Source organism: Macaca thibetana, chromosome 11 (assembly GCF_024542745.1).
Source record: "Macaca thibetana thibetana isolate TM-01 chromosome 11, ASM2454274v1, whole genome shotgun sequence".
NCBI classification, from domain to species: domain Eukaryota; kingdom Metazoa; phylum Chordata; class Mammalia; order Primates; family Cercopithecidae; genus Macaca; species Macaca thibetana.
Genome location: NC_065588.1, coordinates 54,035,391 through 54,056,413, shown reverse-complemented (window position 1 = coordinate 54,056,413; position 21,023 = coordinate 54,035,391). Strand labels below are relative to the sequence as shown.

Below are 21,023 nucleotides of genomic sequence, written 5' to 3'. Positions count from 1 at the left end.
AGGAGGGCCCTTCCGCCCTCCCTTCCCCCTGTGCTGCAGTGACTTCATGATGACGCCATTGTTTTGTTAATGCGTCACGCTCGGGAACACCCAAAGGAGCCACATATTGAGCTTATTTAGCCCGGCCACAGAGTCCGCGGATTGGACACAGCAACACCCAGCAAATCATCATACGTTTGTGTGTCCGCCAGTACCCATGTCCTCTACCATATACCCTCCTAAAAGGGGTGTGAATATACCAGAAATTCAGTGTGGAAATAGCGGCCTCAGGCCAGCGCATTCCTGTGTGTGGCATTGCCACAAGTGCACACACGGGTGTGCTCAGCATTTTCAGAGTACACGCCTGATCCAGGGCTTGCAAAAAATGACAGGCAAGAGGAAGAGTCTTGGATATAAATAAATATAAGGGGAAGGAGTCTCCACCTTTTCACTTACGGGTGGACTGATCAGTAACTTTATTATCTAGTAAGTGCTTTGACAAACCGTCCTTTTCACGGGGGTAGGGAAAGGCATAATCCTTCTCTCCCCAGGAGAAAGAAACAGTAGGAACAAAAAAGAAAACCCTCTAATCAACTCAACAGAATGATTTATGTTTGTGTGTACTTAGATTCTATAGTCTACTGCCACAGTCAGATTGCCACTTGGATTGCCACTTCTAGCTGTGTAACCTTTGGCCAGGCGCTTAGAAACTGTCTGTGCCTGTTTCCTCATCTGTAAAATGGGGATAAATAACAACACACCTACCTCTTGGGTTGTGAGAATTAAATGAGTTAATATATGTAGAATACTTAGAAGAGTACCTGGCACATAGTAAACACTCAATGTTAATTATTACTTTTCAGGTCATTTTACAGGTTCCTGTGGGCAATTCCAACCTTAATTCCCTTATCTGTAACTACACGGTATTGATATAAACTTTCAGAAATTAATATCAAAAAGGTATGCAGAAGAGATATTTGACAGGGCCAGAGAGGTGTTTGGGTCTTGAAACAAGGTAATGTATTATTATTATTATTATTATTATTATTATTATTTTGAGACAGAGTCTTCCTTTGTAGTCCAGGATGGAGTGCAGTGGCACGATCTCAGTTCACTGCAACCTCCACCTCCCGGGTTCACACAATTCTCCTGCCTGGCTCAGCCTCCCGAGTACCTGGAATTACAGCTGCCCACCACCACACCCAGCTTTTTTTTTTGTATTTTTAGTAGAGACAGGGTTTTGCCATGTTGGCCAGGATGGTGGCAAACTCTTGACCGTAGGTGATCTGCCTGCCTGGGCCTCCCAAAGTGCTAGGATTACAGGCGTCCAGTGTAAACAAAGTAATTAAGTCAAACTACCCACTACCTCCCACCTCCCACCCCCTCACTCCCCACCTACATCCCCTTCCTACCCCAACTCTCATCTTCATTGTCTCCTTCAATTCCTCATCTACCTTCTTTTCTTTCAGGTCCTAAATCAAGGGCAAGACAATGGTATTAGAAGGGGAACTGGCTGACAAGCATTTTGGTTGTGTGGTGTAGTGAAAGGGGTATCAAAATTATAATCAATCTGGGCTTTATGTGCTTGGTAAAAAATAAAAATAAAAAGTAAAAATAAAATCAGAAGACCTAAATCCATGTCTTTGTTTCACCTCTTAATGGCTTCTCTGAGCCTTAGTTTCCTTTTATTCAGAATAGGTATAAATAATCTTACCCCTCAGGGCTGTCATGAGGATAATATATATGAAAGTAGGTTGTAAACTATTAAGTGTTATAGACATGTTAATTATTATGAAACTGATTGAACATGGAACATGGTAGTTTTTGTCTTTTTATAGGTTACTTTCCTCCTTCAGAACTCATTTTCCCCATAATCACTTGGCCTATTTATTTATTTATTTATTTTTGACATGGAGTCTCACTAAGTCACCCAGGCTGCAGTGCAATGCACTGCAACCTCCACCTCCTGGGTTCAAGTGATTCTCCTGCCTCAGCCTCCCAAGGTGCTGGAATAACAGGCATGAGCCACCACGCCTGGCCTCACTTGGCCCTTTTAAACAGGAGGTGGCCTCAGTGGGTAGCTGACTGAAAAAGGGTTACGTTGTAAGACGTAAGGATACAGAGCTCATTGAGATATGTAGAGAGGGCGATGGGTACAAGTGTACACTAGAATGCAGGGCTCTGAAGGTAACAGACCAAGTGTGCATGAATTCCTGTGAGAGTTCGAAATCTGCAAGTCATCAAGAGTTTAGGATTGCACCTGGGACCTAGCTTGCCATATTCTCCCAGAACCAACACCCATTTTAATTAACCACCTCCCACAGGAGGCCCTGGGACACTGTTAAGATCTCTCCATCCACCTGGCTGGGAAATCATAGCAGGGGCTGGCTGGCAGGGCTGATGGGCCAACACTAGAGGGGGTGGGAGGTGCAGGAGGTAGTGCTGTCCCAGGCTGTGGGTTTGAAACTCACCAGTCAGGAAGTGAGGTCTATAGACGGAAGGGCGGGCAGGGGCGGGGAGTTCTGGGCACAGCAGAAGGGGCCTTCTGAGGTTTGGGGGCTGTAGGGCCATGGGCCTCAGGACCAGAGGTGGTTGTTAGCCTGGAAAGACAGGTCTGGGCAACATGCATGCCCAGAGGCAGTTCGTTGTAGCTGCAGTGAGAGCAGAAGTCAAACGACATGAGGTGGCCAAGCAGGCTCTAAAACGCCTCAGGAAGCTGGCAGAGAGAGTGGACGACCCTGAACTTCAGGACAGCATCCAGGCCTCAATAGACAGCATTCAAGGTAAGAGAAAGGTCAGCCCTCAACTTGGGTGTATCAGGGACTAGCAGGTGCATAGAAGGGTTAGCTGTATCATATATCACTTCCCAGTCGGCTACTTCCTAGTCCCCAAGATGGAGCTGGGACTCTGGGGAAGAATACATTTAGGGAGGATGGAAAAAGACACGGGAGGTATCATTCTGTCTCTTTCCCTGCTCTGATCCTTCTCCCAGGAGATCAAAATACAGGTCCCTGTTGAGCTGACCTTCTTGGCAATGAAGAAATGTGTGAGCATGAGGAAGATAGGCTGTGACAGACTCATGGTAGACTTGGTCCCTGCCTGGGGAGTCCAGAACAGGAAGCAGTCTGGAGCAGCAGGTTCTGGGACTGGATAATGATTTCATTCCCAGGACCCACTAAGGATCAGTGACCTCTTGTTCTCCAGCTGTAGAGAGACACATGCACACACGTACACACACACACGCATGCACATTGAAGTACACCATGCAGAGAATCTTAGGCTCCCAAGCGCATACTAACTCTAACACACCATGCTTTGCAGAGCCAGAGTGCAGATAGGTCCCCAGAACTCTTCTTGGTCCCCTCTCCTCCCCTTGCTCCTGTTCCTGTCTTCCCCCCACACACCTTCCGCTCTACCTCCTTAGTGCCATTAGAGCAAGTGATGACAACACAGGGAGGAAGTGCTGCCATGGCAACACCATCCGCCACATCCTCCTGCCCACCCCAGCCTTCAATCCTGTGGTGGAGCCCTGGCAGGAACAGCTTCTCTCCATCCACAAGGCCCTACCACTGACGAACTGGTGGAACTGGAGGTTGTTTCCAGCTCGCTCTCATTTCATTCACCTCTGATGTGGCAAAGAGCTAACAAAAGCAGCCTTCTTTGCTCATGAAAGTTATCTGGTGGAAGCACTTCTTCCATCATATCCTGATCTCTTTCAGCCATTTCAGTCCTCTCCATTGTTACCTGCCTACCTGGGGGGGTCAACAGATCATTCTTTCCCTCAAGGACACTTCCTGCCAGACCTCTCTGCTGGTACACCAGAGTATAACTTGGGGAAGGAACGGTTTGCTTTGGATGCCTAGTGGGACCAGCTGATGATCCCCTTCCTATTGCTCTTCGGAGGCTAGTGCCCGTCTAACCTCCTGTCCCACACCCTTTGCCAGGAACTACACCTGAAGTCTCCCCTGACAGCCTTAGTGTTTGGAAAGGCAGACCAAGGGGGAGTGGCCCATGGGGCCTCCTAGGGAGGAACTCTATGCCCCACCCCTGTCAAAAATGATAATGATAATAATAATAAAGAAGAGTGGTTTAGGCCAGGGAGAAAAGCTGTGCTCCCTCTGGAGAGGGAGGGAGGTGAGGAGGGGTGGAGGCTGAAATCCCTGAGAAGGCTCCACTCCTCATAAGTGATTTGTTTTACTCCTTCTCTAAGAATTAGTATTCTGTTCCCATTGAACATAAAGGAAAACTGAGGCCATCAAAGGAGGGAAGTTTAAACCAGAGCCAACAATTCTCCTTCACCATCTCCATCAAAAAACATTACTGAAGGGTCTCCTGTCCTGGGGATGGTGTCATCCTGGTTCTGTAGGGAGGGAGGGAGAAGCTGCTGAGCCCCAGGACAGAACACTGGAGGGATTGGGTACAGGCCTCTAGGAGAACAAAGGGCTCGTGGCATCCTGGCTCAGCGCCGCCCCCCCCCCCCCCCCCCCCCCCCGCACCCTCAGCCCCCCACCAGGCCGAGCACGCTGCGGGCTCCTGCCTCCAAGAGCCGCCCACGGCAGCACTTATTATAGTCTCAGCTGCGTCAGGAGGGTGGGATGCCAAATCAGGGGACCGCTGTGACTCCCCAAGTCCTGGGAAGGGGTCTCCAAGGCTGCAGAGAGAACTTCTTTCGCCCATCTTACCCCACCCCCAAGGGGTCTCAACCTCTTTTCCACTTTGGCTTAACCACTTCAGGATTCTCACCTGGCTGGAGGATAGACAGCCTTGAACTCCAAGACCCCTAGAGGTGTGGGGGACAAGGAGCAGACGGTTTCCATTCACTCATCTGCCTCCTCTTTAGCCTTCCGTAAGAATCCCACTCAGCAAACCTCAGGAGACTGAAAGGGAACTCTGAAGAGGCTGGCTCTCTCTGCCTCAACTGAAGGGTCCTTATACTTGGGGAGTGAAATCCCCCACCTTTGAGTAACCAGGTTTGCGGGCAGTGCCTCCACTAATTCATCATCCCCCGGTTGGTCTCCCACCCACCATACACACGGATCCCTCTCTGCTTCTGCCCGCTGTTTCTGAGGCACTCTTGGAGCTACGGTTGCTATGGAGACTGGATGCATTTTGGCATGGGGGGGGTATCAGTCTAAGACACATCCTTCTCCCTCCTCCTAGAGCTGGAGCCTTTGACTTACCCTGTGGCCTGGGCTTCTCCAGCACTCAGATCTCTCCCCTCTCTCCTACCCTGCTAAGTTTGTCCCCATCCCTGGGGAACATTTTCCAAGTTCACTTTGGGACAGTCGAGCTCAAGTCTTGGCCTCATCAAAGTATTAAGTGTGGGGGTGTGAGTGGGAAAGGGAGTTGGGTCATGAGAAAGGGAAGGCGTCCAGGTACCTGGGGGAGACGAGATCCTGGGGGAAGGGATTTCAGGGCCCCCGCTTTCCCACTTCAGCTTCCCTAGAATTGACAGTGACCCTGGATTTGCTCTGTTCACCGCGGCCTGTTCACCCAATAGATCGATTTTCACCCTTATCTCTAAATGCCATACCTCGCAGTCGCGAGCTTCCTAACCTTGGTGTGCGAGAGGAGGGGGCTAGGTTGTTGGAGGAGGTGAGTCCAAGTCCCAGGAAATCCAGCCCAGGATTTGGGAGAGAAATCCAGTCCTGGATTTTGCACCGCCCTCGCAGACATCGGTGCTGGTGGAGAAAAGGTGGGGGGGAGATAGGGTGGGGGGGCCTGGGGGCCGCCTCCTCCTCAATGTGAGGGGAGCGCCCGGACACAGCGCGCATCCGGACCGAGCCGAGCCCGGGCGAGGCCCCCGGACTCTTCGCCCGGATCTCACGCCCCTCCCCTCCCAGACCCCAGACCCGTGGGTTCCCACCCACCTCCCGTTCCCTCTTTCCTCCCCCGCTGCCTCCTGTATCTCCATCCCCAGCATCCTCCCCGCGCCCCTGCGAATCCCCCGCACGGCCAGCCCCACTAGCTTCCCACCCTCCTCAAGACCCTCTCTCCGACCGCATCCGCGGCCCCTGTCCCTTGAGCCCCAATTCCCTGCCCCTGCCTCCCCCGCACTGGTTCTTTTCCCCTAGCCTCTGGTCCCCTTTTCTGCCCCCTTTTCCTCTCTCTCCCCCATTTGCCCCCACTACTGTCCTCCCCGCCCTCCCCCACCCATCTCAGCGCCCCCACCCAGGCCGGGGTGGACGGTCCGGCGCGCCTCCCTGGAGCAGCACCAAGGTCCCGGGGCTCCAAGAGGGTGGGGGCGCAGGGCGGGGAGCATGGGGAGGGGGCGCCCCATGTGATGGGAGGGGGGCGCAAGCGGAGGCGGCGGAGGCGGCGGCGACAGCGGAGCCGGGCCGGGGGCTCAGAGGGGTCCAGGGGCTGGGGGCAGCGAGCAGGGCGGCCCCATGGCCGGGCCCCCCTGAGGCAGTCCGGGGGAGTCCCCTCCCCTCCCCAGCTCGGGGGTCTCCGGGCCCCATGAGCCGGGGCGCGGGCGCGCTTCAGCGCCGGACAACGACCTACCTCATCTCGCTGACCCTGGTTAAGCTCGAGTCGGTGCCTCCGCCGCCGCCTTCTCCGTCTGCGGCCGCGGTCGGCGCCGCCGGTGCCAGAGGCTGCGAGACTGGGGATCCTGGCAGCCCCCGAGGTGCGGAGGAGCCGGGCAAGAAGCGGCACGAACGTCTCTTCCACCGGCAGGATGCGCTGTGGATCAGCACCAGCAGCGCGGGCACCGGGGGCGCGGAGCCCCCAGCCCTGTCCCCGGCTCCGGCCAGTCCGGCCCGCCCAGTCTCCCCCGCTCCCGGCCGCCGCCTCTCCCTCTGGGCCGCCCCTCCGGGACCCCCGCTCTCCGGGGGGCTGAGCCCCGACCCCAAGCCTGGGGGCGCCCCCACCTCCTCCCGGCGCCCCCTTCTCAGCAGCCCGAGCTGGGGCGGCCCGGAGCCCGAAGGCCGGGCGGGCGGCGGCGTCCCTGGCTCATCCTCTCCGCATCCTGGCACCGGCAGCCGGAGGCTCAAGGTGGCGCCTCCTCCGCCGGCTCCCAAGCCTTGCAAAACCGTGACCACGAGTGGAGCCAAAGCCGGCGGGGGCAAGGGCGCGGGTAGCCGCCTGTCATGGCCCGAAAGCGAGGGCAAGCCCAGGGTCAAGGGGTCAAAGAGCAGCGCCGGGACTGGAGTTTCTGCCTCTGCAGCCGCCACCGCCGCCGCCGCCGAGGGAGGGGGCGCTACAGCTGCGACCTCTGGTGGGGTCGGGGCTGGGGCCGGAGCCCGAGGGAAGTTGTCTCCTCGGAAAGGCAAGAGTAAGACCTTGGACAACAGTGACTTGCATCCGGGACAGCCTGCCGGTTCTCCTCCTCCGCTAACCCTCCCACCAACTCCGACTCCAGGCGCTGCTGTCACCGCCGCTTCCGCGCAGCCCCCTGGGCCTGCACCTCCAATCACTCTGGAGCCTCCAGCTCCAGGGCTGAAACGGGGCCGGGAGGGGGGCCGAGCGTCCACTCGTGATCGCAAGATGCTCAAGTTTATCAGCGGCATCTTCACCAAGAGCACAGGAGGGCCTCCTGGCTCCGGGCCCCTTCCCGGACCCCCCAGCCTGTCTTCTGGCAGCGGGTCCAGGGAGCTGCTGGGCGCCGAGCTCCGCGCTTCCCCTAGTGAGTTGAGTCAGGGCTTGAGAACACGAAGGGAAGGGTACCTGGAATGCTCAGCTTGGGGTGGAGAAGCGAGGTGCAGGAGACTAGGGAAGCTTTTCTCTGGGGTGGGCGGATGAACCAAGCTCACTCCTCTGCCAAGGATTGGGGCAAAGAATAGGAGTCCTGAAGCGGGGTGAGTAGCTACATTGTGCGACATGAGAAATGACTTGATTTCAGAGGGACTAAGAGAGCCTCAGAGCTTTCTGGGAAAATAATGCCCTTGGTCAGAGTGACTAGAAAATTGCTCCCAGAGAAGCCCAGGACCCCACTTCCAGCCTCAGCTGAACTCTGGGAGCATGGAAACGGGGATTTGCCGTATTTAGAGGGACGTTGAAGGTGAAGAGGATGAGGAAGCCTCAGTTTCCCCTGAGCACTTAGGGCAGGTGGCATGACAGTGACCTTGCAGGCAGCTTCTCGCCAGGGACCAGTCGTCCCCTGGGCTGAGAGCAGGCTAGTGATGTTTTCCGTGCGGTGAAGGCGGATTGGGCGGTACGCGAGTGTGCGGGGGCTGGAACGTGCAGAATATTTAAATGTGAAGTGAGGGGGGGCGGATAGGAAGCCTCACTTCCCCCATTGCCAGCCCCCTCCCCAAAGCCGCACTGAAACCCACCCGGGGCTGACCCCGGAGTGAGTCAGTGGGAGCGGAACTGCTGCAAAGGCAATCCGTACCCTGGGAGACTTGGGAGGCGGTACGGGGAAGGTAGTGTTTTTTACGGGGGCAGGGTGTCTATTATTATTACTATTTTCTTACTGGAGGAGATAAGCAGGAGACTCTTGGTTCGGCTCACACTCCCGGGAGAGGAGGCGGGTCCGGGAGCGGAGGCGGCCCCCGGGGTTTGGCTCCAGAGCGGGTGGGAGCAGATGGCTCCGGATCCCAGAGTTCCCGCCGCAGCTGCGGCGCCCCGGGAACGTCCGGCCGGTGTCAGGCGCGGGGGCTGGACCCGGCGGGCGGAAGGAGCATCCTTTCCCCCAGGCCTGTGGCTTCTCTTGGCCAGGCGATGGAGCCCTTCACCACAGTTCTTTTGGAGGGCGTTTGTGGGGAGGGTGTGGGAGATGGAGGCATAGGAAAATCCTAGCTCTTTCCCTTGGGTTGTGGGGAGGGGTACAGGGCCACGGTGCCGTTGACCTTGAAGAAGGGGAGGGAAACCCCTCAACTCAGTTTCTGTCCTGTGGAATGGAGGTTGGGGAAGACACACTCTCTTCTATGTTTCAGCACCTCCTCTCAGGGTCTGCCCTCGGAACCAGTGGGTTAGGGAGGAGCTCCTCTTCTATTCTTTTTCCAGAGGGAAGAACCTGCCACTGTCAGAGCCCTGGTCTCCCTGTCTGGGGCCGGGACCCGCGTTTGGGGATGTGCTTTAAGGGAGATGCCAACTGAAGTATTTTTGTCTTGCTAGCTCCGTTGCTAAGCAACCACTGAGCGGCAGCAACAGCTGGGGGAGAGCGGCTGGGATGGGAGGCCTGGGGACCACCCTCAAACCTGTCTGTACCACACACCTCTCCAGTGCAGGCAGGGTTCAGGGGGTTTGGAAAGCTGCAGAGGGAGGAGGGGTGGCTCAGTGTTGGGGGTCCTCCTGAGCCAGGAGCCTCCCCTCTTACTGCCCTTCTCCCATTACAGAGGCTGTGATCAATAGCCAGGAATGGACTTTGAGCCGCTCCATTCCTGAACTGCGCCTGGTAGGTATCCCAGTCCCCTTGCCTATAGGGAAGGCTGACCTCCCACCCACTGCACTCTCAGCTCTCTCCCTTCACCTCTCCTTTTCTCTCTCTCTCTCTCTCTCTCTGAGAATAGGGAATCGTTTTCCAGTTCTTCTGAGAGTCTACCTTCATAGCACCAACCTGGGAATTTGCTACATCTTCCTCACAAGTTTTTCCTCTCTAGTCTTTATGCAGCCATCCCCTTTTTCCTGTTTGTTCATGGTCCTCCTCCAGGCTTCTCACTTCTGGCATCTGCCCTTTGGCCTTCATGTTGTGTTGCCTAGAATTGGGTAAAGTTTTCCAACTAGTGCCTAGAGCTGTGACATGCTACAAACACACACACAGACACACACACACACGTCTAGTTTGTTTTCTAAACAACCCAACACATACGAAAAAACTACTGAATTGCTGACATTCTTCAGCTTGTGCTCCACTTTGAGTTTGGGATCATTTCTTACCCACACTCATGCCCTGATCCTCCCAACTGCTCCGATCCCCCCAGCTGCTCTGATCCTCCCAAATGCTCCGATCCCTCCAGCTGCTCTGATCCTCCCAGCTGCTCCGATCCCCCCAGCTGCTCTGATCCTCCCAGCTGCTCTTTCTGGAATGACTGTCATCCAGGCGCTGTAGGGCCTACTTGGATGATTTATCTCTCTGGGTTTTCTGGAGTGTCCAGACCCACACATCCTGCCTTCTCTTACATCCCACAATTTCTGCTCCACATCCTTGCCCTCAGGGTGTGCTGGGCGACGCCAGGAGTGGGAAGTCATCACTCATCCACCGATTCCTGACCGGTTCATACCAGGTGCTGGAGAAGACAGAGAGTGAGTTCTCAAGAGCCATAATAAGCTAACGATTGGGGTTAGGGATCCAGGAGTGAGATCAATGATTAGGCAGGTATGGAGACCAGGAGGGGAAGGATGAGGCCATAATAGCAAAAGCACTGGGAGCATGGGGAGGTTTGGTGACCTGTCACCTCTGACCTATTACCCTTTCCAACTCTTCTGGACAGGTGAGCAGTACAAGAAAGAGATGTTGGTGGATGGGCAGACACATCTGGTGCTAATCCGAGAGGAAGCTGGGGCACCTGATGCCAAGGTGAGGGTGGAGGTGGTGGGGGACAGGCTGGCTGGGGTCAGCACTGGCCAAGGGAGAGGGCTCTGGTTTCCCAGGTCTCCATCTGTATTGGGTCCAGAGGAGTAGACCTGCCTGACTTTCCATTTGCTCCCTCACTCCCCGCAAGTTCTCAGGCTGGGCAGATGCTGTGATCTTCGTCTTCAGCCTGGAGGATGAGAACAGTTTCCAGGCTGTGAGCTGTCTCCATGGGCAGCTGAGTTCCCTTCGTGGGGAGGGACGAGGAGGCCTGGCCTTGGCACTAGTGGGGACACAAGGTAAGGAGGGGTTAGGAAAGCACTGCTTTCAAGGGAGGCCCTGAGGAGGCTACTGGGATATTGCCCAACATGGGTGAGAACTTGGTAAGGTGTGGAAACGGCCACTTGGATTACAGTACCCTTCTGGAGGGACCTGGTCTCCAAATAAGGGAGTCATGAAACCAAACAATAACTTCCCAAGGTCTGAGCAGAGAAAAGGGGATCTCCAGGGAAGGACAGCTATAGTAGCCATCTCCTTGCCTCTCCTGAAATGTCACCTACCTTGTGTTCTCACATTGCCATTTCCCGGTGCCACCATCACAGGACACAGAAAATCTCAAGTCCTAGTGTGGATAGGAAACCTTTTCCATCTTCCTTTTTGCAACAGCTGGGTCAGACTGACACCTTTTAAAGGAACTTATCCAAAAACAAAGCGAAAACACAAAGGAAATGATGAAAAGAAGAGAGCAGAAAACCTTTTAGTTCTCAAAGAAGTGACTCAGAGGCTCCCAGACTCTGCCAGGGCCAGGAAATGCTTTTCCAGCACTCCCTTGTGTCGAGCTGGTGGGACTTGGTCTGGATGCCTGTTCTGCTGGTGCCTGCCTCCACCTGTTGCTTGCCTCCTGGTTTCTTGCTGCAGAGTGGGCAGTCCAGCCATGACCCATGGGTACCCAACCTTTTCCTAGTTCACAAGCTGGTGTCCTCCCACCAGTTCAGGTTTCGATGGATTTGCAGGGCAGGGTGATTATTGCTCGCACCTGGGTCTCAGCTATGTAGCCCTTGTCAGGAAGCACCACTCAGTATTCTTTGAGGACACACACACACACACACACACACACACATACACACATACACACACACACACAGCTCACCCATCCTATTCATACACAGCTAGTTGTGTGAACTGGGCCCAGTACTCAGAAAGGGCTTATGTACTCTCATTCCACCTGGTCACAAAAAAGATGATCTCTCACACCCCATCCCCAGTGGGCCCAGCCTGAGGGCCCAGCACAGGGATAAGGGAATTGTGAAAAATCGAACAAGGCGAGGCTCCTTCTTCAATCCTGCCCCTTTCCTATCCCATCAGACAGGATCAGTGCTTCCTCCCCTCGGGTAGTGGGAGATGCTCGTGCCAGAGCTCTGTGCGCAGACATGAAACGCTGCAGCTACTATGAGACCTGTGCAACCTATGGGCTTAATGTGGATCGGGTCTTCCAGGAGGGTGAGTGTGGTGATCTCCAGTATATGTGGGAAGCCAGAGCAAGGGACCTGGCATCCAGGCCTCTCTCTGTGCGTGACAGGAAATTGGCCTTTGTGGGAAGGAGGAGAGATCGGGGAGGCCAGAGGTTTGCTTAATAGTCACAAGGTCTTTCTGGGTTGGAGGAACTGGCAAGGCCACAGGTGGCATAGAAGCCACAGTGACAAGGAAGTTGGGTCCTGTGTTGTCTACTGGGGATTTATCAAAGCTGGGCATGGAGGGGTGGTCTTGGGTATCTGGCCTGCTCACACCTCCTTCCCTCAACTCCCCTCAGTGGCCCAGAAGGTGGTGACCTTGCGCAAGCAGCAACAGCTTCTGGCTGCCTGCAAGTCCCTGCCCAGCTCCCCAAGCCACTCAGCTGCATCCACTCCGGTAGCTGGCCAGGTGAGTTGGGGTTTCAGAGTCTGCAGAGGGGCTGGTAAGATGCAGAAGGGCTGGGGATCCTAGGACAGGTGCAGAGTACCCAAGGAGGTTCAGGGAGTGGGGAAACAGATGGAAATGGCAATGAAACTATTGGAGAAAGTGCATTGGACTGGAAGTCAACCAGACTTCCAGTGATTTGAGACATCATTTGCAGTGTCCTTAAGCAACTCACCTAACCTCCCAAGGCTATCAGGAAGATTGTATGACATAATACTTGTGATTCGACCTTTGCAACATTTATAAAAAGCACTGTCACAATGTTAGTGAGGATTTTAAAAATTATTAATGACAATATAAATAAATGGTGAGGTGATCAAGGAATGTCTCAAATTCTCCGTAACTAGATATGAGTGTAGCTTGGTGGGGTAGGGGGCATCTCAGCTCTGCTGACTCTTCCATATGCTCCCAGGCTAGTAACGGGGGCCACACTAGCGACTACTCTTCTTCCCTCCCATCCTCACCGAATGTTGGTCACCGGGAGCTCCGAGCCGAGGCAGCTGCAGTGGCTGGATTGAGCACCCCAGGGTCCCTGCACCGGGCAGCCAAGCGCAGGACCAGCCTTTTTGCGGTATTGGACATGGACATGCTGACCCCCTTCCTCCTGTCCCCCATGACCTGCCCATCTTCCCTAGTCCCTAGACTCCTCTGTTGGGCCCTTCTTCATCTGTCTTCCCTATCCTCACATCAGTGTATCCCTCTATCCCTCCTTAAACTGATTCCAATAACCATTCCAGAATCGTCGGGGTAGTGACTCCGAGAAACGGAGCTTGGATAGTCGGGGAGAGACAACAGGGAGTGGACGAGCCATCCCCATCAAACAGGTGAGTGGTCCAGGGGCTGGGGCAGGCTAGGGGCAGCTGGTCTTAGTTGGCTTTTTTCTCCCATGTGTCTTTTCACTTTCTCCAGAGCTTCCTACTAAAACGAAGTGGCAATTCCTTGAACAAAGAATGGAAGAAGAAATATGTAACCCTGTCCAGTAATGGCTTTCTACTCTACCACCCCAGCATTAACGTGAGTGGCAGAAACTGGGCCACACTGGCCAGCTTTGGATTTCCCTCAAGCTCTACCTGTCTGTGCCTCTGACAAAGCACTAACGTCATTTCTAGGAAGTGCTAGTCCTGTTCACTTAAGTTTAGCAGGCATGTGTTAAGAGCCTGCCATGTGCCCATGCCAGGAATGTAAGGGTAAATGCATTGCCCCAGGAACTTGCAGTCTAGTGGGAGAGCACCCAGGAAGGGAATGCTTCCTGGAGGAGACAATGCTGGATCAAGTCTGATGGGCCCATACCCTAGATGCTCATCACAACCCATTTGGCCCCCAAGGCCCCCTCTCCAGTCCCTCTCTATTCTGTAACATATTAACCGCTTCCCAGCATACCAAGGACCCCAACCTTCCCTACACTCTCGGCCCTGTACCCCTCCAGGATTACATCCACAGTACTCACGGAAAGGAGATGGACTTGCTGCGAACAACAGTCAAAGTCCCGGGCAAGCGGCCCCCGAGGGCCATCTCTGCGTTTGGCCCCTCAGCCAGCATCAACGGACTCGTCAAGGACATGAGCGCTGTCCAGATGGGCGAAGGCCCTGGTGAGTAGGGCTTATGACATAGGAGCAGGAGAGGGGCCAGGGCTGGGGAAAAGGAGGAGTAAGAGGGAAGTGGGGGCTGGCACTGGGCAAGTAGGAAGCTGGGTGATAAAGAGGGACCATGTAAGGAGTGGGGCCAGAAGAAAGAGAGGCTCACTGAGGTTTCATCTTCTTTTTCCGACAGAAGTCACTACTCCCATGCCAAGCCCCAGCCCCAGCCCTAGTTCCCTGCAGCCACCACCAGATCAGACATCCAAGCACCTGCTGAAGCCAGACCGGAATTTGGCCCGAGCCCTCAGCACAGGTCAGTGGGGATGAAATTCCATCCGCTGTCTTCCACACCCAAATAGGGTGGGTGTGGGAAATGAATTTGGGGTGAAGGCTTGGAGGTTGGAATAAATGCATGAGTGAACACATGGAGCCCCACACATGAACACCAAGCTCAGTCATACCATGTCTATCATAATGGTTAAGACAAGTGGACTCTAACGTCAACTGCCTGAGCTTGAATCCTGGCTTGTCACATGGGCAAGTTACTTGACCTCTCCATGCCTCAGTTTCCTCATCTGTAATGTGGAAATAATAGTTTCTACCTCAGAGGGTTTCTTTGAGGTTTAAACAAACTGAGAATATTGTCTAGTACATAGTCAGCCATGTTTGACATGTTTGAAAAAAATATATATATAGTATGCAAATGACACATTGTAAACAGATGATCCTCACAACAGTTTTGTCAGGTCAAGATTATTATTCTTATTTCAGAGATAAAGAAACTGAGGATCAGAAGATTAAGTGCTTTGCTCAAGGTCTTAAGGCCAGTAAGTAAGTGGTAGAACCAGGATCTGAGTGCAGGTCTGACTTTAAACCTCTCATCTGCCTGCCTCTCCAGGAATGATCAAGGGGGAACTCTTGGAGAGGGACAGTTGAGGAGGGGTGCCCTAAAATGCCAAAGTAGTTCAGGGAATGAGACAGGCTATCAAGAAATCAGGAAATATGTGGAGGGGGCTATTGAGGCAGCTGTGTCTTCCTCCCTAAGACTGTACCCCATCTGGAGACCTGAGCCCCCTGAGTCGAGAACCCCCTCCTTCTCCCATGGTGAAGAAACAGAGGAGGAAAAAATTGACAACACCATCTAAGACTGAAGGCTCGACTGGGCAGGCTGAAGGTGAGGCTCTGGCAGGCACTTCCACTCCCACCCAGAACCCTCATCCCCAACATCAGCTCCCCGGGCTAACTCCTGCAGCAGGAGGAAGTGCCTGAGCTGAGTGCTTGACGACCATTACTACTGCACACAACTTAGTGAAAGAGTGTGTGGACATCCCCCAGCCCTGTCCTTCTTTCCTTGCTCCCCAGCCAGTTCCTTTCCCCAGCCCCTATTCTCAATGACGTCCATGTCTATAGCTCCTGCTCCCTCTCCTAAGGATGTTCTAGTTCCTCTTCCTTCCCTCAACTCCACTTACCACCCCAGCCCCTGTACCCAGATGCCCCCCACCCATCCGCAGTGACTCAGCCCCTGATCTCTGCGTCTCCCACTGATTTCCCAAATCCTGGATTCTGTGACCACCCAGTCCCTTCTCCCGATAACTTTCTCTCTTTCTTTCTTTTTTTTTTTTTTTTTTTTTTTTTTTTTGAGACGGAGTCTCGCTCTGTCACCCAGGCTGGAGTACAGTGGCGTGATCTCGGCTCACTGCAAGCTCCGTCTCTGGGGTTCACGCCATTCCCCTGCCTCAGCCTTCCAAGTAGCTGGGACTACAGGTGCTCACCACCACGCCTGGCTAATTTTTTGTATTTTTTAGTAGAAATGGGGTTTCACTGTGTTAGCCAGGATGGTCTCGATCTCCTGACCTCGTGATCCGCCCGCCTCAGCCTCCCAAAGTCCTGGGATTACAGGTGGTGGGGATTACAGGCGTGAGCCACCACACGCAGTCTTCTCCGGATAACTTTCTATTGCCAAGTGCTCCCCAACAGCCCTTGACCATAGTGATCCCCATTCTTGTCCCTCAGTGATACCCCACACCCCCACCACCACCAGCCCCAGGGCCCTCTCATCTCAGCCCTGCGCCCCAGCTTCTGCCCCCTTCCCCCGTGTTCACTCAGATCCTGACCCTCCCTTCTCCTCCCAGAGGCCCAGCTCCTGGCTGGTCTTGATAACCCATCCCTGCTGCCCCTGCTCTCTGCCGGGTGCTCAGACCCAGGTTCCAGATCTGCCTACTCTCATGGCTCTTGGCTTCTGCTCCACTCTGCTCCGGGGCCACTGACTTTAGTTCTGCTTTCTCTCCCCATCTGTCTGTCCTGCTTTGTCTCTGGCACTCTGTCACTCTCTCTCTCCATCTCTCCATCTACCTCTCTTTTTCTCCTTCTTTCTTGGTCTCTCTTTCTCTGTTCTGCTCTCCATTCTATCTCTATCTCCTTTGCTTCGGGAAACCAGCCAAGCGCAAAATGTGGAAACTAAAATCCTTTGGTAGTTTAAGAAATATTTATAAAGCAGGTAACAAGTGGGGAGCCGGGAGGGGCGCTCAGCTGGGGTGCAGAAGGGTGGGGGTGCCCCCGCCTTCCCCTGCATGTGCTCGGGCTTCCTGCTGCCCCCCACCCTCTGCTTCCCCTACCCCCACTGCCCCACTCCCAGGGGCTCGGGATGGACATCAGGGAGGACGGGCTTGGGGAAGGCAGCCCCTGCTTGAACTCTGTCCCTTAATGACTCCATCCCATCCCCCACTCAGAGGAAAACTTTGAGTTCCTGATCGTGTCCAGCACGGGTCAGACGTGGCACTTTGAGGCAGCCAGTTTTGAGGAGCGGGATGCCTGGGTCCAGGCCATCGAGAGTCAGATCCTAGCCAGTCTACAATGCTGTGAGAGCAGCAAGGTCAAGGTAAGAGTTTGAGGTGGGGTGGAGGACTGACCGCAGGAGCTAACCCTGGTGCTGACGGCCATTGGCAACTACACGGCCGAAGTCATGTGGGAGGAGAGCAGAGGTGTCTGAGGAGAAGGGGGTGGGGCTTGGAGGCAGAATCAGTACCAACCCAAACCCTCTCTGCAGCTGCGCACAGACAGCCAAAGCGAGGCCGTGGCCATCCAGGCGATCCGGAACGCCAAGGGGAATTCAATCTGCGTGGACTGCGGGGCCCCCAGTGAGTGCCAGGAGGCAGCGGTGGGGCTAGGGAGTGTGGTTCACTGGAGGCGGTGAATGCCGGGGTGACTGTGCTGCCCCGCTGGAAGCCGACCTCTACGCTCTGTCCGCAGACCCCACATGGGCCAGCTTGAACCTGGGCGCCCTCATTTGCATCGAGTGTTCTGGCATCCACCGCAACCTGGGCACTCACCTGTCCCGCGTCCGCTCGCTGGACTTGGACGACTGGCCACGGGAGCTGACCCTGGTGCTGACGGCTATTGGCAACGACACGGCCAACCGCGTGTGGGAAAGCGACACGCGAGGCCGTGTCAAGCCCACGCGGGATTCTTCGCGGTAAGGGTGAGGGAACAGAGCGGGGGGAGGGTTGCTGAGGGTGTGCGAGCCTGAGACGGTCCCTTGGGTAGGGGCAGAGGTCCTGGCTGGGAGTCCCTAGAGCCTTTTCAGTTGATCCCTGGTCTTGCAGGGAGGAGCGCGAGTCGTGGATTCGCGCCAAGTACGAGCAGCTGCTGTTCCTGGCGCCGCTGAGCACCACGGAGGAGCCGCTGGGCCGCCAGCTGTGGGCCGCCGTGCAGGCCCAGGACGTGGCTACCGTTCTTCTGCTCTTGGCCCATGCGCGACACGGGCCGCTCGACACCAGCGTAGAGGACCCACAACTCCGCTCCCCACTCCACCTGGCTGCCGAGCTCGCCCACGTTGTCATCACGCAACTGCTGCTGTGGGTACGTCAGCTGGGGGGAGGAAAGGGGGTCTTTGAGGCCTCATCTCGGAAAACGCCTGGCGCGGGAAAGCCCGATCTTCCCAGAGGGACCCCGGAAGTAGGCTTGGCCATGTGGGGGAGGCGGTGCCGGGTGTGGGCGCCCTGGGGACGCGCGGTCACGCGGCCGTTTCCGCCCTCCAGTACGGCGCGGACGTGGCGGCCCGTGACGCCCAGGGCCGCACTGCGCTGTTCTACGCCCGCCAGGCTGGAAGCCAGCTGTGCGCCGACATCCTTCTCCAGCACGGTTGCCCGGGTGAGGGCGGCAGCGCGGCCACCACGCCCAGCGCGGCCACCACGCCCAGCATCACAGCCACGCCGAGCCCCCACCGCCGGAGCAGCGCCGCTAGCGTGGGCCGCGCCGACGCCCCAGTTGCGCTGGTATAGTTGCCCAGTGGGAGAGACACCCCCACCCCCACGCGGGCCGGGCACGACCACACCGGGCGGACCGCTGGACAGACGCACCCACTCACCTCTCCGATCCGCACCCAGCCCCACGGGAGCACTTCCTACCCCCACGAGGGCACAGCCCCCACGCCTCCCAGAAGACACAAACTCACCTCCCTCTCCCCAACGAGGCATGGAGACCCCAGCTCAACACGCCCCCTCTCCACTGTTTCCACACTCGGATTGCTCTGGGTCTACCCGCTCGGGTTTCACCGAAGGGGACGTTTCCCGCGGTACGGGCTCCTAGGCGCTTGGACATGGCCGCTTGTGCCCCCTAGGGGCGGGAAGAAGACCCGGTCCTGCCCGAACTCAACAATCCCAGGGCGGGAGCCCATACCCAGGCTGGCTCCTGGGGCGACGCCACGCCAGAGGGAGGGTTTAGTACGTGGGAGGGCTAGCCCTGGGACTTGGGGCCAATATGGAGACCCTACCCCTTCCATACTCATCTCACTGCCCAGTGAAGGGGGCAAGGGCAGCGAGGGGCAGGACCCCTGCTGCTCATGGGGGTGGGGGGTTCCCAACCCTTTCCGTGAAAGGGACCGTGAGTAGTGGAAACCAGGACGTCCCCTTACACCTACCCATGGGTGGAAGCTAAAGAGTCCGGGGGAAGCCAAGAGTCTGGGTCCCTCCCACTACTATCTTGGGAGGGAGAAGGGATGTAGCAGGAGCGGGCTAAGGGGGCCTTGTAATTTATTGCTTTGTTCCCCAACATGGGGGTGGGGGCGGGCAGGGGCGTGGGGAGGGCGTTTTGGGGTAGGGGAAGCCCAGGGTGGGCAGGGGGTGGGGTGGGGTGGGGGTGCTCTCGGGTTGTGAGTGTCTGTGACCGTGACTGCGTACCTGTGACTGTGCAGCGCCCGTGGTGATCTGGGGTAGGGGGCACCCCTACAGTGGGACCCCTCCCCCATTATTCTTTCTCTCCAGCCCCTCCCTCCCACTGGAGCAGCTCCAGAGCCATTCCTCACCCCCGTGACCTCTCCCAGCCAGGGCTGAGAGGATTCGAGGTGGCTGGGAGGGTTTCCAGGCCCCCTGCCCCATCCCCACAAAGTGGGTGGTAGGGCGGACTTGCCTGGCCTAGCCCTGCCTCCCTCAGCCAACCCAGCCCTTGGGCTGTCTGTGTCAGTGGTTTCCGGTCTTTTTTTTTTTTTTTTTTTTTTTTTTTTCTGGCTAAAATAGTTTGCAAAGGACCAGGTAATCGGGAAGGGGAGAGAGGTGGGGGCAAGGGGGGAATGCCCCCCCATCTCCTTGGAGGCAGTGGTGTGAATCTTCTTCAACAGCAATTAAAGAGGAAGTGATTTTGTCTAGGGGGTGAGCTGCTGGTCTGTTCTTGGAGGCAGGTCAGGGCATGGCCTTGGTCAGGGTGGGGTACTGGGGTGGGACAGGGACAGGCAGAGGTGCCTCCCACTGGGGGCTGGTGGCAGGACAGTACCTATGGGCATGGAGGTAGTTCCATTATGTACAACAGATCCGGGTTCATGTAGTGGAGGACATGGCAGGTTGGAGTCAGTGGGGACCCTGGGAGCAGAGAAGGCACTGACTTTTAAGATGATGCCAGTCCTGGGAGAGTTGGGATATGGTACTTAGAGGCCATGGAGAGGGGTGAGAAGATGGGACAGCTTTGGTTAAGAGCAGGAACTTTGGAGACGGATCTGATTTTGAAACCTGCCCCTCCACTTCACAGCTAGATGACCTTGGTGGCATCTGTTTATCTGTATTCTGAACAATATCTGTTCAGAGGGCACCTGAAAGGTGCACCAGCTCTGAGGAGGGCTGCCCCAGGCCAGCCTGCTCGCCGTGAGCACTAGGTACCAGAGTAGAACATAGAGTAGGGGTTCCTCCCCTGGCCCCATCAGGGGGTGCTCCAGAGGGAAGGGGTGGGAGACCTCGGAAAGATTTCCCAGCTGGCTGCAGAGGTCCCTGGTGTCCACAAAATCAGTGTCAGCTGATGCAGGCATTTATCCACCTCCGTGCCATCAAAGGGACCACCAAGGCCACAGTGGCCTGAAGCCGGTGCTGCCTCGTGAGCTGCAGTGCCGCTAGGCTCAGCACATAGCCAATCCTACCATTTCTCGAGGGCAGCTGAAAGTGTTTACTCAGGTAGAGGGGCTGGACAGGGTAGGGTTGGGTCAGCAGCCAGTGCAGGTTGGGCATAGCCATATGTTGTTATCTACTTTGAGGAGTTAGTTGGTAGCACCAGCATCTTTGGGTAGAATTTCTTCTGACCTTTGGTGCCCACCAGCCCCAAGATGTTCAGGTGCAAGTGTGCCACTGAACTGAGGACACAGCACCAGACCTGAATGCAGTTCACATGGAGGCTGCAGCTCTGCAGGGCCTTAGTCTGTGACCACCCAGCACAGCGGCGTGACCCAGGAAAGGTGAATTCAGCAGTGCAGGTGCAGTGACAAGTACAGAGGCAGGTGTGTGGTCTGGGCAAAGCAAGGAGACGGGGAGGTCACAAAGAAAATTGGACTGGAGGACCTGGCCATTCCCCCTTCACCTCCAAGACCCTGGACTCTTATTTCAGCTCCACTCCTTCCTCGTGGTCAAAGTTTGCTCCCTTCTTCAGCAGTTTGGGAGTGTGAGAGAATATGGGGAGGAAATAAGTACCCTGGAGAGAATGAAATTGCCTGCAAAGAGCAAGTGGGAAGTTCCTTTCATTTCCAGCCAGTGAAAAATGGTCAAGGTGTCAGCAAACCTCACAACAAATCCTAACACCAA

General features: G+C 55.8%; 2 protein-coding genes across 4 annotated transcripts in view; one reads left to right on the top strand and one right to left on the bottom strand.

Moving 5' to 3' along the window:
* Positions 1 to 6,605, bottom strand: part of TSPAN31 (tetraspanin 31) — a 10,189-nt gene extending 3,584 nt beyond the window's left edge. Inside the window, exon 1 of the mRNA XM_050747362.1 lies at positions 6,484 to 6,605. The gene's annotated coding sequence lies outside the window, so the exon portion shown is untranslated. The remainder of the gene's footprint in view (positions 1 to 6,483) is intronic.
* AGAP2 (ArfGAP with GTPase domain, ankyrin repeat and PH domain 2) lies at positions 2,478 to 21,023 on the top strand. Of its 3 annotated transcripts, XM_050747252.1 has the most exons (19): positions 5,669 to 7,606; positions 9,261 to 9,319; positions 10,080 to 10,167; positions 10,356 to 10,441; positions 10,587 to 10,734; positions 11,801 to 11,935; positions 12,246 to 12,355; positions 12,804 to 12,962; positions 13,129 to 13,215; positions 13,301 to 13,405; positions 13,818 to 13,980; positions 14,162 to 14,281; positions 15,014 to 15,142; positions 16,406 to 16,465; positions 16,698 to 16,846; positions 17,015 to 17,105; positions 17,218 to 17,440; positions 17,571 to 17,826; positions 18,006 to 21,023. In XM_050747252.1, the coding sequence occupies exons 1-19, from the start codon at positions 6,439 to 6,441 to the stop codon at positions 18,246 to 18,248; spliced, it is 3,579 nt and encodes a 1,192-aa protein (XP_050603209.1). In that variant the 5' UTR covers positions 5,669 to 6,438; the 3' UTR covers positions 18,249 to 21,023. The 3 variants fall into 3 exon arrangements, with proteins under 3 accessions (XP_050603210.1, XP_050603209.1, XP_050603208.1); XM_050747253.1 differs by lacking the exons at positions 5,669 to 7,606; positions 16,406 to 16,465 and adding an exon at positions 2,478 to 2,762; XM_050747251.1 differs by lacking the exon at positions 16,406 to 16,465 and having other exon boundaries at positions 6,378 to 7,606.